The sequence below is a fragment of the Prionailurus bengalensis genome, chromosome C1 (genome assembly GCF_016509475.1).
Source record: "Prionailurus bengalensis isolate Pbe53 chromosome C1, Fcat_Pben_1.1_paternal_pri, whole genome shotgun sequence".
Taxonomy (NCBI): Eukaryota; Metazoa; Chordata; class Mammalia; order Carnivora; family Felidae; genus Prionailurus; species Prionailurus bengalensis.
This window is the reverse complement of record NC_057345.1, coordinates 106484373-106497443: the sequence shown is the minus strand read 5'-3', so window position 1 is coordinate 106497443 and position 13071 is coordinate 106484373. Positions and strand designations below refer to the sequence as shown.

General features: G+C 46.5%; 2 protein-coding genes across 6 annotated transcripts in view; one reads left to right on the top strand and one right to left on the bottom strand.

Moving 5' to 3' along the window:
* POGZ (pogo transposable element derived with ZNF domain) overlaps positions 1 to 9197 on the top strand; it is a 53303-nt gene extending 44106 nt beyond the window's left edge. For 4 of the 5 annotated variants that reach the window (XM_043576301.1, XM_043576302.1, XM_043576306.1 and 1 more), the window contains 9 exons: positions 283 to 429; positions 3288 to 3422; positions 3537 to 3709; positions 3866 to 4006; positions 4701 to 4757; positions 4946 to 5058; positions 5277 to 5301; positions 5436 to 7115; positions 8592 to 9197. In XM_043576301.1, the coding sequence (XP_043432236.1) occupies positions 283 to 429; positions 3288 to 3422; positions 3537 to 3709; positions 3866 to 4006; positions 4701 to 4757; positions 4946 to 5058; positions 5277 to 5301; positions 5436 to 7107 (2463 nt within the window). In that variant the 3' untranslated portion in view covers positions 7108 to 7115; positions 8592 to 9197. The remainder of the gene's footprint in view (positions 1 to 282; positions 430 to 3287; positions 3423 to 3536; positions 3710 to 3865; positions 4007 to 4700; positions 4758 to 4945; positions 5059 to 5276; positions 5302 to 5435; positions 7116 to 8591) is intronic. The other variant, XM_043576303.1, reaches the window with a different exon arrangement.
* A 1411-nt stretch (positions 9198 to 10608) lies between these two features.
* On the bottom strand, positions 10609 to 13060 carry PSMB4 (proteasome 20S subunit beta 4). The gene is made up of 7 exons (XM_043576300.1): positions 12887 to 13060; positions 12430 to 12636; positions 12007 to 12153; positions 11745 to 11826; positions 11242 to 11358; positions 10945 to 11033; positions 10609 to 10734 (listed from the first exon to the last, which is right to left on the bottom strand). The coding sequence occupies exons 1-7, from the start codon at positions 13024 to 13026 to the stop codon at positions 10722 to 10724; spliced, it is 795 nt and encodes a 264-aa protein (XP_043432235.1). The 5' UTR covers positions 13027 to 13060; the 3' UTR covers positions 10609 to 10721.
* Between the last annotated feature and the right edge of the window lie 11 nt (positions 13061 to 13071).

Here is a 13071-nt window from a genome sequence, read left to right as displayed (position 1 = left end):
CTCCTGAGCTGCCCTCTGGAGATGGACCAGGAAAACTTTACTCCTTGTAGTCACAATATGACTTGTTCTCAGACTTTCTTGTCCTTCTCCGTTTTTATCGTCATTCACAGCTGAATTTATCACAAACAGCCCTGCATTGCAGACTAAGAATAATAATTTGATTTCTATACATTTAGGAGAACTTAGTTTTTCTCTTATTTTGACATTTTCGTTGCTACTTCTTTTTTAAGGCCTCAGTTGTTCACTTCGCTCTTAGCTTATTTTCCCTCTTATGTGACATAGGTGTGTCAATATCGCTCCTCACTCTACTCTGAGGTAGATGTCCATTTTCGGATGATCCATGAGGATACTCGGCATCTGCTCTGCCCTTATTGCCTGAAGGTCTTCAAAAATGGCAATGCATTCCAACAGCATTACATGAGGCACCAGGTACCAGGCACCAAGCGATTCCCATATTCTCATTTTTTTAATTTTATGGATGCTGAGGCCAGGGCTGAGCTAGACAGATAATCTTGGTAGAGAAGGTACTACACATGTGTTTGTAAAACTTCGTATCAGATTTCGATTATATGCCATGCACTGGGCTAGGTGCCAGAAATTTTGTGCTAACAAGACAGTTAAACAGTACAATAGAGCATGGAGAGTGTTGTGTTAGGGGAAGTATAGGCTATAGAACAGCATATACCTATTCTGCAAGCCTGCTGAGGCTTCCTGGAAGAAGAGTATTTGAGACCTGTAGGATGATGAAGGTGAGCCACATGAAGTGGGATGAACAATGTCCTCCAAGCACAGAGTGAGAGGACGAAGGTTCAAAGAATTAAAGGAAGTTCAATGTGGTTGAAGTGTAGGGTATAAGGGGGGGGTCAGAAGCTAGGACACAGGTGGTAGAGAATCCTGTAAGCATGAAAAGCAGTTTCAACTTTTTTTTTTTTTTCATTTTTATTTATTTTTGAGAGCATGAACGGGGGAGGAACAGAGAGAGAGGGAGATACAGAATCCAAAGCAGGCTCCAGGCTCTGAGCTGTCAGCACAGAGCCTGATGTGGGTCTTAAACTCACGAACTGTGAGATCATAACCTGAGCTGAAGTCAGATGCTTCACTGACTGAGCCACCCAGGCACCCAAGGTGTTTAAACTTTATAAGTCATTGCGGAGGCATTAAAAGGATTTTTTCTAAGTCCTTGAGTGATATATTCAAATTTACTTTTAGTCCTGATTATACCGGCTGCATTAGGAGAATGAATTGTTGGAGGAGACTGAAACCAGAGTTAGGGGGACAGGCCAAAGGCTCTTTCATTTTAGGTGAGTGTGGTAGTGGCTACTGGCTTTGAGGGGAAGAAGAGGATAGAGTGGAGAGATACTGAGAAGGTAAGTGATACTTACAGTGTAGATATGGATGAAGTGAAGGTAGTGAGGAACAAGTTAGGAATAGTGCCTAAAATTCTGTGTTGGGGAAAATGGACGAACGGTGAGACTATTGAGATCGAAACACTGCAGAAAGTAAGGTTGGCAGTGGGAGGGGGATAACATGTTTGGATATTCTGAGTTAGCCGTATCTGTGGACAGCAGCTGGAGTTGTCTGTTAAACAGGGAGTTGGATATACAGGTCTGAAGCCTGGGAGAAAAGCCTAGGCCGTGGAAAAACTACTTAGGAATCATTATTATATAAATCAAGTGATTTTCTTTTCTTTTCTTTTCTTTTTTTTTTTTTTTTTTGAGACAGAGCAAGTGCATATGTGTGCACAAGTGGGGGAAGGGCAGAGAGAAAGAGAGAGAGAATCTTATGCAGGCTCAGTGCACAGCCCAACTTGGGGCTCAGTCTCATGAGCTATGAGATCATGACCCAAGCCAAAATCAAAAGTCGGATGCTTAACCGACTGAGACACCCAAGCACCCTATAAATCAAGTAATTTTACATGTAGAAGTTGCCGTGCTCCCTCACCTCCAATTGAGAATAAGATGAATGCTTAGAACCCCCGAAGACTCTGTCTACAAAGCCAAGACCATAGTCCTAGAAGGAAAACCAGAAGAGACTGATGTTGAGGAAGCTGAGGGGAGGAAAGTGTTTTGAAGAAAAGGATGTGATCAAAATGTTGCAGGAAGATGTCAGCATAGAAACTTAAGAGGCCAACCTTTAATTTTGCAACATAGTCAGGAGCTGTGTGGTCAGTTAGCAAAGTGGAATTTAGACTTGGGCAGGACAAATGAAGGAGAGGTCAGGAAATGGAGACAACTTATTTTTAAAAGTTTCAGGACTGAGGGTGGCAGAACCAGGGGAAGAGATAGGTTAGCAAGGAAGAATTTGTTGTTGCTTTTGTTGTGTTTTGTTTTTAAGCTGGAATTTTAAACTGTTGCCAGAAAGGAACCACTAGAGGAGGAGAGTGAAAGTGCATAGAGAAGACACAAAATGGAGAACCAGAGGGGTGCACCTGCCTGGGTGTGCACACATGTGCTCCCACTGTCACATGTGAGCTCCCCCCTGGGCTCACACACTCGTTTGCACAGGGGTGACTGCTGGTAATCCCCCACGCAGGTGTTTCCAAAGAGCAGCATGGATATTGTCCCTTGTACTCAGGAAATGGAGTCTTGCTACCCTATAGGGCTGGGTCCTGTTGCTGAAGGACCTAAGAGTAGGCAGTCTGGATCCTCAAACTTGTCTCACAGGGAGGCATATCTGTATACAGTGATGTGTGCAAGGAAAGACAGCAGGGTATGGAAAAAATACTATCGTTTGTGTTAAGAAAACGAAAGGGCAAACAGGGAGGTGGTGATTACAGATGTATGTGTGTGTTACGTGGTTATGTGCATAGACTGTCCATGAAAGAATACCCAGGAAACTGGTAACACATGGTTTCTGTGCAAAGGGACGGAAGGCAAACTTAAAACACGAAGCAGTACAGAATAAAAAGTATGATTTTTTTTTTTTAATCATATATTGCTGTTTAAAAAAAAGAAGAATATCTGGAGGTAGGTAGCACTGTCCACATTGTAAAGACAAAGCAGGGGCAAGGAAAGCTTTAGTCACTAATCCACATTATTAAACCAGGTCAGGAAGGGATGGTTCAAGCATCTAGACATCCTGCCTGAGTCTGCCTTTGTTTGGGACCCTGGGAGGTGATGATTCTCAGTGGTAGGTTTTGGTGTCGTGTTGTGTATTTCTTTTTTCCTCTTTTAGTTAATCACAGAAAGCGGGGGAAAGAATGATTGTTAGCATTGATCTACCTTCTTATCAGGGAAGAAAGTTTTGGGGGAACCTTTAAGGGATGCTCTTTCTTTTTCTCCCTTCAGAAGAGGAATGTTTATCACTGCAACAAATGCCGGCTGCAGTTTCTCTTTGCAAAGGACAAAATTGAACACAAGCTTCAGCACCATAAAACCTTCCGTAAGCCCAAGCAGCTAGAAGGTTTGAAACCAGGCACCAAGGTAAAGAGCTTGTCAGTGTTTCTTTTATAGATCCAGGAGGGGAGGAATAGAGATTGTCACTATCCTGAGATTCGGCATGGGTGGCGTCTAATTGTTCCTTCCCTTGGCTCACAGGTGACAATCCGGGCTTCCCGAGGACAGCCACGAACTGTTCCTGTTTCCTCCAATGATGCACCTCCCAGCACCTTGCAGGAGGCAGCACCACTGGCCTCCTCAACAGATCCTCTGCCTGTCTTCCTTTATCCCCCTGTCCGGCGCAACATCCAGAAGAGAGCTGTTAGGAAAATGTCAGTGCCTTCTTCTGGAGGCTGGGGGCCGGGTGGGCACGACTATTCCTATAGCCAGTGTAATCTGGTAGTGTCTTAGCAGCATCTGTTGTCTGCAGCCCCCACAATCTGAAGACTCCTGGGGCAATAACAAGAATTTTCCTTGTTTCTTGACAGGAGTGTCATGGGCCGACAGACATGTCTAGAGTGCAGCTTTGAGATCCCAGATTTCCCTAATCATTTCCCCACTTATGTTCACTGCTCTCTGTGTCGCTATAGCACCTGCTGCTCTCGAGCCTATGCCAACCACATGATCAAGTAAGTCACGGTTAAACTAGTGATCCTATGTGGGAGTTCAGATTCTCCAGAACTCCTTTCACTCCCTCCTTCCAACTCTTAGAGCTGTTTGTCTATCTCTCCTAGCAGAGTAAGAGTCAAACCCATGGGGTTTTTTTGTTGTTGTTGTTGTTTTTTAATTTTTTTTTTAATGTTTATTTCTGAGAGAGAAAGAGCACAAGCTGGGGAGGGGCAAAGAGAGAGAGAATCTGAAGCGGGCTCCAGGCTCTGAGCTGTCAGCACAAAGCCAGAAGCAGGGCTCGAATTCACAAACCACAGGATCATGACCTGGGCTGAAGTCGGATGCTCAACCCACTGAGCCGCCCTGGTGCCCCGGGTCACACCCATGTTCATATGGCTTTGATAGTGCTCTAATTTTGTAGGACGTTGCTACTGAGTGTGCCCAGGGACCAGCAGCAATAGATGGGAACTTGTTAGAAATTCAGCCTCTGTCCCTTACCCCCAGGCCACTTAATCAGAGTGTGTGTTTTAATAGCTTTCCTGGTGATTTTTATGCACACTAATAGGGAATATTAGTATGACAGGGAAACTGGCTTAGTTTGAAGTGAGGACGGACTGAAGGGGCATCTCTTTTGTTGGGGGGCATTGTCAGAGACTGCTGACCTCTGGCGAGCAGAGCCCCTAACTCATGCCACTTTTTCTTTGTCTTTCTCAGCAATCATGTTCCACGCAAGAGCCCCAAGTATTTGGCTTTGTTTAAAAATTCTGTGAGGTAAGGGAAAACTTACTGATGGACTCTTAATTTTTCAAGTTCTTACATTAATCCATTTATCGTGGGGGCTTGGGCATGTGAATTAATTTGAGAGAGAAGAGAAAGGACACTCGCTTTATTAAGCCTCAGAACTTACTCCCAGTGTCACTATTATATTTGTTTTGTATGCTCTTGATTCTCTTCCTTAGTGGAATCAAGCTGGCTTGCACTTCATGTACCTTTGTTACCTCTGTGGGAGATGCCATGGCCAAGCATTTGGTATTCAACCCCTCTCACAGATCCAGCAGCGTCCTGCCACGGGGTAAGTAGTAGAGGTGGGGCTGAGTGGGACAAGAAAAAAAAGCTAAGGGTACGGGTCCTGCTGTGTGAGTCAGGAGCATCTCTACCTGGCCTGACTCATCCACTATTTAGATAGACATCACCAAATTGGAAGCATTCCAACCTGAAGTTTATATAAGACTGGAGGGTTTGTTTCTTTGTTGAGTTTAACTTTTTTTTTTATTGCCCCGTTTCCCATAGGACTCACTTGGATATCTCACTCAAGGTAACAGAAACTCCCTTCATGGTTTAGTTTCTGCTTTCCAGTGTGATTCATCTTTTTTTTATTATCACTGCCAGTAGTATTTCATTTTCCTGGTTGACCTGAGCTTTCTTTTCCTCTCTTTGCTAACCCTTTAGACATGGCCACACTCGTGACCGAGTACATGACCGGAGCTTGAAGAATATATATCCTCCTCCTGCCTTCCCCTCTAATAAAACTGCCACTGTGAAATCTGTGGGGGCCACCCCAGCTGAGCCTGAAGAGCTGCCACCTCCTTTGGCCCAAGCACTCCCGTCCCCAGCCTCAACCGCAACCCCACCGCCAACCCCAACTCAACCCCAGCTTTTAGCCCTCCCACCCTTGGCCACAGAGGGGGCCGAATGTCTGAATGTGGATGACCAGGATGAAGGTAGCCCGGTCATCCAGGAGCCTGAGCAGGCCACCGGGGGTGGTAGTGGCAGTGGAGTTGGCAAGAAGGAGCAGCTGTCTGTGAAGAAGCTTCGAGTGGTCCTGTTTGCCCTGTGCTGCAATACAGAACAGGCTGCTGAACACTTCCGAAATCCACAGCGACGGATCCGACGTTGGCTTCGGCGCTTCCAGGCCTCCCAGGGGGAGAATCTGGAGGGCAAATATCTGAGCTTAGAAGCAGAAGAGAAGCTGGCTGAGTGGGTGCTAACCCAGCGAGAGCAGCAGCTACCTGTGAATGAGGAGACCTTGTTCCAGAAAGCTACCAAAATAGGACGTTCTTTGGAGGGAGGGTTTAAGATCTCTTATGAGTGGGCTGTGCGCTTCATGCTCCGGCACCACCTGACCCCCCATGCCCGGCGAGCTGTGGCCCACACTCTACCTAAGGATGTGGCAGAGAATGCAGGACTCTTCATTGAATTCGTGCAACGACAGATTCACAACCAGGACTTACCCTTGTCCATGATTGTGGCTATTGATGAGATCTCCTTGTTCCTAGATACAGAGGTGCTAAGCAGTGATGACCGAAAGGAGAATGCCCTGCAGACAGTGGGCACGGGGGAACCTTGGTGTGACATGGTGCTGGCCATTCTGGCCGATGGCACTGTCCTCCCCACCCTGGTTTTCTACCGAGGACAAATGGATCAGCCTGCTAACGTGCCGGACTCGATACTGCTGGAGGTGAAGGAGAGTGGCTACAGTGATGACGAGATCATGGAGCTGTGGTCAGCCCGAGTGTGGCAGAAGCACACAGCGTGCCAGCGCAGCAAAGGCATGCTTGTGATGGACTGTCATCGCACTCACTTGTCGGAAGAGGTGCTGGCTATGCTAAGTGCCTCTAGCACCTTGCCTGCAGTGGTCCCGGCGGGCTGTAGCTCCAAAATCCAGCCGTTAGATGTGTGCATCAAACGAACCATCAAGAACTTTCTGCACAAAAAGTGGAAGGAGCAGGCTCGGGAAATGGCAGATACTGCATGTGATTCTGACGTCCTGCTTCAACTGGTGCTGGTCTGGCTGGCTGAGGTGTTGGGCGTCATTGGGAACTGTCCAGAGCTGGTGCAGCGGTCCTTCCTCGTGGCCAGTGTCCTACCTGGCCCTGATGGCAACATTAACTCACCCACTAGAAACGCTGACATGCAGGAGGAGCTCATCGCCTCCCTAGAGGAGCAGCTGAAGCTGAGTGGGGAACAGTCTGAGGAGCCCTCAGCTTCCACTCCCCGACCCAGATCATCTCCTGAAGAGACAGTTGAGCCTGAGAGCCTTCACCAGCTCTTTGAGGGTGAAAGCGAGACCGAGTCCTTTTATGGATTTGAAGAAGCTGACCTAGATCTGATGGAGATTTGAGTGCTGGGGTCAGGAGCGGGTGTGGAGTGGGGGTGGGGGGGGAGGGAGGGAACCGTGAGGGGGTGGGTAGAGGGATTTAGGGAAAAGGGGATATGCCAGGTGGGGTATTTGGTTTATATTTTTTAATTTTATGCCCCCACTCCCCCCGCAATGTTGACTTCTGCTTCCCTGTGGATTTGTGGATTATTAGGAATACCAGTGGTGATCCCATCTGAGCCAAGGAGCTGGCCCATTGGTCATTCACTTCTGCTAAAAACCGGTTTTCGTGACTTTTTTTTTTAAAACTTAAATCACTGTGTTTGGTATTTTTCTGACAAAATCAAGAAAAAGAAAAAAATATTCTTTGTGGGCGAATGTTAAATTTTTGTTCCCCTTTTACCTCAATTGTATCATAGTACATCTGGGTTTTTTTGTTTGTTTTACTGTGTGGCAATGTCTTTGGGCATGATGCTTTCCAACCATTGTCAGTGTGAGAACATTTCTGAAGATGGGAAAGACAAAAATATGTAGCTCACAAACTGGTTTATTATATATATGGATAAAAAAAACTTTTTTCATTGTGGTCTTAACACTTTTATATAAAAATGAAAATGGAAAAAAAATCCCACTGAACTCTCTCTTCCTTCTCCTTTCTTTCCTTCCCTCTCCAGAGATGTTGGTTTCTACAGCAACTCTGAGATATAAACTTGTGGCTTTAAAAATGCATGAAACCACCTCTCATCCAGAATGATGAATTAGATTTGTTTTTCCTCACCACCTTCCCTCCAACAAAAACATGACAGAATCAATATTCTTTGCATTGGGATCCTTGGCCCCTCTTCCCATGCTCACCCCATCACTCCGGACAAAGGATCATACACGTGTCATTAGCAAGCAAGAGGTACCGAGGTGATCACACAGTGTTAGGGTGGAGGCCATTCCCAGTGTATGGGTCTTCAACATGTTAAGTGGACAGCATGCCTGTTCAAGAGATCACATGTCCTAAAGCCAGGAGCTAACTGTACAAGAAGTTACATGTTGAACTTCATAAAACAAGACAAACCACTTGTTGAAATCCTGTTTTAACCCTGTGGCTTTCCTCATTTCTCTTAATGCTTAGAGAAGAAGGGGACCTGAAGAGGAAACACAGGGGTGTGCACAAAGAAAAAGACATGAATCTTTATTTTTCACTGCCAGCTTCAAGGAAAGAAAATTTTTCTACAGTTTGCATGAGGGATTTTTTTTAATTGTATGTACTCATGGTTATAAACTGAAACGTACTGTGTAACATACAGAGAAAAGGAACAAAAACCCAAGCCCAGCTCTCCCACAGCTACACCTTCTATCCATCCCAAGTCTTTCAGCAACATGTCCCTCCTGGGAGCCAAGGAGACAGCCTGCACGGGCTTGTCAGTGGTTCATCTTTAAAGTGTACATAAGTGGAACATTTAATAAAATGAGGGGAAATGGATTTATAAACAATGTGGTTTGTTTTTTTTTCCTAGGTAACCCTATTGTAGTAGGCTTTCACAGACTGGGACATGCTCAAGATGTGATGGGCCTGGTGGTACAGGTGTGACATTTGTTACCACCTCTTTCTCCTCACCTCTATTTTTTGGCTTTTTAACCCCAGCACACTATAATATAGTGAACTGGAGTGATCCCACCCATGAACAGCTTGGCCAGCTTCATGAACCCATGGCATCTGGAAAGTGAACTGAAGATCCGTCTGCTCTTGGCCTGCTCTTCCCCAGCTTTCTGCCTGATGCCATTTTGACAGAACACGGACCTTGAAGTCATCCTTTTGCCTTTGAGAAAGTTCAAGAACTATGGTCAACTCTATCTACAGTGACCGAATCCTCTTTGGTAGTCTCCGCAGCAGCCCCAGCCTCAGCAGAGCTGGGTCCCTGGCCTCTGCATTATTTGACTTTCCTGATGGGTAATTTTTTTAAGACCATAAGACCAACAGTGGATCAGCTGGGTTTTGGCCAGGAAGTTATCTTTGTGGATTCCGCCCGCATGGCTTAGTAGTAGAAGGAAGTTTTTTTTTTTTTTGTTTTTTTGTTTTTTTTATAATTCAGTTTAATCAATAAACAAGTATTTATTGACTACTTTCTGTGTTGAGACTGAATATGTGGAAGACAGAAAACTCATGATTTCCTTTTACTTTCATTTACTAGTTTGTTGCGACATGGATAAAATGGAGATACTTTGATTTCTCCCTCTACTCTTACCTTACTGAAGTTCTGGAATAGTTGGAGTTTAAAAAAAAAAAAATACTTTGAGCTTGCTGCCTATACTAGTTCTCAAAGCAGTTTAGAGAGGATGTGCATCAGAATCACCTAGGGTGTTCATTTTTAAAATTCAGGTTTAGGGGCGCTTGGGTTGGTCAGTCAGTTAAGCGTCCAACTTTCACTCAGGTCGTAGGTTCGTGGGTTCAAGTCCCACATCGGGCTCTATGCTGACTGCTCAGAGCCTAGAGCCTGTTTCAGAATCTTACTCCCTCTCTCTCTGCCCCTCCCCCATTCATGCTTGTCAGTCTCTTGCTCAAAAAATAAACGTTAAAATTCTGGTTTAACACCATTTTGGGAGTCGAATTTGGCTTAATGCCCCAAATGATTTGAGTCACAGCTAAACTTAGAGGACTTTTTTTTTAAAGTTTACTTGGTTTGAGAGTGAGTGAACAAGCGGGAGAGGAGCAAAGAGGGGAGAATCCCAAGCAGGCTCCACAGTCAGGGCAGAGCCTGACTTGGGGCTTGAACTCATGAACCCTGAGACCACAATCTGAACTGAAATCAAGAGTCAGATGCTCAACTGACTGAGCCACCCAGGTGCCCCTAAACTTTTAAATCATCACCTAATACTTTATTTTTGAGAGGGCACAAGGGGGCAAGGGGCAGAGAGAGAGAGGGAAAGAGAGAAGCAGTGCTCACCTGAGGGGGAGCTTAAACCCTAAGATCATGACCTGAGCTGAAGTGGGATGCTTAAACGACTAAGCCACCCAGGTGCCCCTGAACACATAAGACCTTTAAGAGGTTTTCTGATCGTAGATCTGGACAATAAACATTTAGGTTAAATGCTGAATTTACTCAGTATTTCCTCTACTAAGGGTGAGGAGGTGGCCCTAGGTGAGGGATTGAGCTGTCAGGTCCTGCTGGGGGCAGCTTTACCAGACACTATTTCTATCTTTGAAACAGTGTTTTAACTAAAATCACATTTGCAACCAACATTAAACCAGAAATTCTTTAAGAATCTAGCACATGGGTGGGTATAAATGTTGAAGAAAAATGTTAAGCCCTTTGTTATCCCACAAAAATTAAGCCTGGCTTCTACACAGCTGTTTTCAGCATAGGCCCAAATGAAGACGGTGGCAGATTTCCTGTGCTGTCCTGAAGAGAATCCTGTATCTGCTATGAGAACCAAGAGCCAAAGGGTTCTCTGACCAGGAATGCAGATGGCATGTGGCAGTAATTAGCAGCTTCACTCTTACTGTGACCTGGTCAGACAATAAAACCACTCAGCCAGCATTTCAAAGGATTTATTTATTTTACAATAGAAAAGTATACCTTTGAACCAGCCAAGTTCAAAGTGAGAAGAAGGGCACAACTTTCAGTTCTGGATAATGCATCTGTATGTCATTCAAAGCCACTAAAAAGGAAGAGAACATAATAAAATTGTGAAGCCACAGGGGGAGGAATTAATTCCTAAAAGCAACTCTGTCCTCCAACCCAAACCCCTCTCCCCGCCAAAGAGGTTTTTTGGAGGAGACCTCCAGAAAAACCCAGCTTAGTGCAAGCCAAGGAGACTCCCATCTGTTCTACCACTTATGTTTTCTTCTGTAATTTTAATGTCAATCACCTGATCATGTGAGCAATCTCCCAGTTGGTCTCTGCAGACAGTGGCCCCTCTATTTCAACACCTTTTTCAGTGACGGTGGCAATTTGAAACTGAAAGAAAGCAGAGCTCTCAATAAAAATGCCCACCCCCACCTGAAGTTCCTGGGACCTGCTCAAAGGTCAAGTAGAGAGTCTTCCCCTAATCTGAAAATAGGAAATTCGGCAATCCATTCTTCAAAAGCAAAGACCCAGGTATCCCAACTATTGAGAACATGCCAGTTAGAGTCCTGTCATCTTTATTATTCACATCCCTCCTTACCCGGTTATAGGAACGGGCATCTCGATAGTACAGCACACGCATGCAGCGTTCCACCAGCTCTCGGGCCTCGGTCTGGCTCAGCACTGGCTGCTTCTCCAGAACTTCTCGCAGCAGAGGCTAGGGAAATGGGGAAAACATGGGAGATACCAGAGGCTGAATACCAGTCTGTCTCAATTCCACGGTGTGAAAAGCAGCATAAATGGGTTAAAAAGGTGACATTCCACCTCCTGCCTCCCCAGAATGAATTCTGCTTACTTGTGCTAAGACCTACTTGAAGGGCAAGTTCTAGGGCATTTCCCTCTTTGCACATGTCTACTCAATCTCTGAGCCACCACTCTGTCATTGGAACGTAAGTACGACATACAGCCTCCAGACTACAAAGAAACCACATGTCCAGCAGTAGGGATCCTAGCCTAGTCCACGTTGGAATTTCACAGGAAGAACAAGCAGACAACCACAAGCCCCCATCGCCTTTTGTCTTCCAACCCCTCTCCCCTACATACCTGAGCCAAGTATGCACCATAACCAGTGGCCAGTGAAGGGGCTTCATACGCTACACCAAGCATGTCCACATAACCGAGGAAGCTGACAGGACACAACAGGTCAAAGAACTCATTTCATTTTAGGCTTTCTTAGGTACTTTAGCTGAAGGATGGGACAACAGGGTCTGAGAAGTGGCATTCCCTCAGGGGGGAGAGAGAAGACGCTACATAGACATTAGTAGTTGGGTGGGTGGGGAAATAAGTTATTTGTATTCAAATCAACCTCTCTCCATCAGCATAGCCTCCGATGACCATGGTGTTCCACAGGGGGTTCATCTTGGAGCGGCGGCTGTACATGGCTCTGGTCAGCCAGGAATGAATAGCTCTGGGACTATAGCTGTGTCCATCTCCCAACAGCTCCTCATCAATCCTTCAAAGGAATTGGTTGTGAGGAAAGGGGGAGAATGGAAATCGGCAATTCCATCCACCCCACAAAAGTTACAATCTTCTTCATTCTACACCCCCCTAACGCCAAAAACTATGTATTGTAAACACTCTCATCTTCCACGGAACCCCAGCAACTTTCCGGCTCTCTGCTGCAGCCTCAGACTCCTCCACTCTAGGACTTCTATGGGGATTTCTAAAAACAAAACAGCAAGTTCCTCTCCCCACCTGGGATCTACTCCCTCTTCCCCAGATGACTTACACCATCTGGCCGAGAACTTGCTTCAAATATTGGAAATCAGCATAGTCTCCGGAAGCACCCAGCATGGTGCTGTCGTTGACTCTCATAATGCGAGAGATGTTGCGGAAACGAGCCAAGGAGCCATAGGAGCCCAGCATGTCTGCTGCGATCACCACTCCGCCCTCAAACTTAACGCCGAGGACCGAGGTCCCGGTCACCATGGGGTTCCTGCACAGAGAGAGAGGGAGGTCTGGCGAGGGGAGGAACGTTGGAAGAGCCGGAGCCATCTCCTGCGCAGTGGGTTCCGCTTCTGATTTTCCAGGCCTCCTTTGCTTCTCCGGGACTCTCCGCCCCGCGCTCCTCGCTGTTCGCTTGCCCTGCGGCCCTCCCCTCGCCTTCCCGGCTCCCTAAGCACCGGCCCGCCGCACCAGGTCCCACCGGCCCGCCCCCGGCGCAGGCTCGGACGCCAAGAGCTTACTGCGTGCGTGTCATTGGACCCCCGTAGGGAGCGGATGCCGGATCCACCGAGGCACCAGGAGTGGACGGGATGCGGTAAAACTGCCCCGGGGCCGGAACCCCGGCCCAAAGACTGGACCGCGACTCCAAGAACGCTTCCATCTTAGTCACGGTGGCAGAAGAAATGACAGCGCTTGCGCCAACGGA

What these genes read in the sequence shown, in the direction of transcription:
- PSMB4 (XM_043576300.1), bottom strand. Translation starts at nt 13,026, where the DNA reads ATGGAAGCGTTCTTGGAGTCGCGGTCCAGTCTTTGGGCCGGGGTTCCG. An exon ending in GGTCCAATGACACGCACGCA is followed by an intron (nt 12,637 to 12,886) that starts GTAAGCTCTTGG and finishes CTCTCTGTGCAG; the next exon opens with GAACCCCATGGTGACCGGGA. An exon ending in CAAGTTCTCGGCCAGATGGT is followed by an intron (nt 12,154 to 12,429) that starts GTAAGTCATCTG and finishes ATTCCTTTGAAG; the next exon opens with GATTGATGAGGAGCTGTTGG.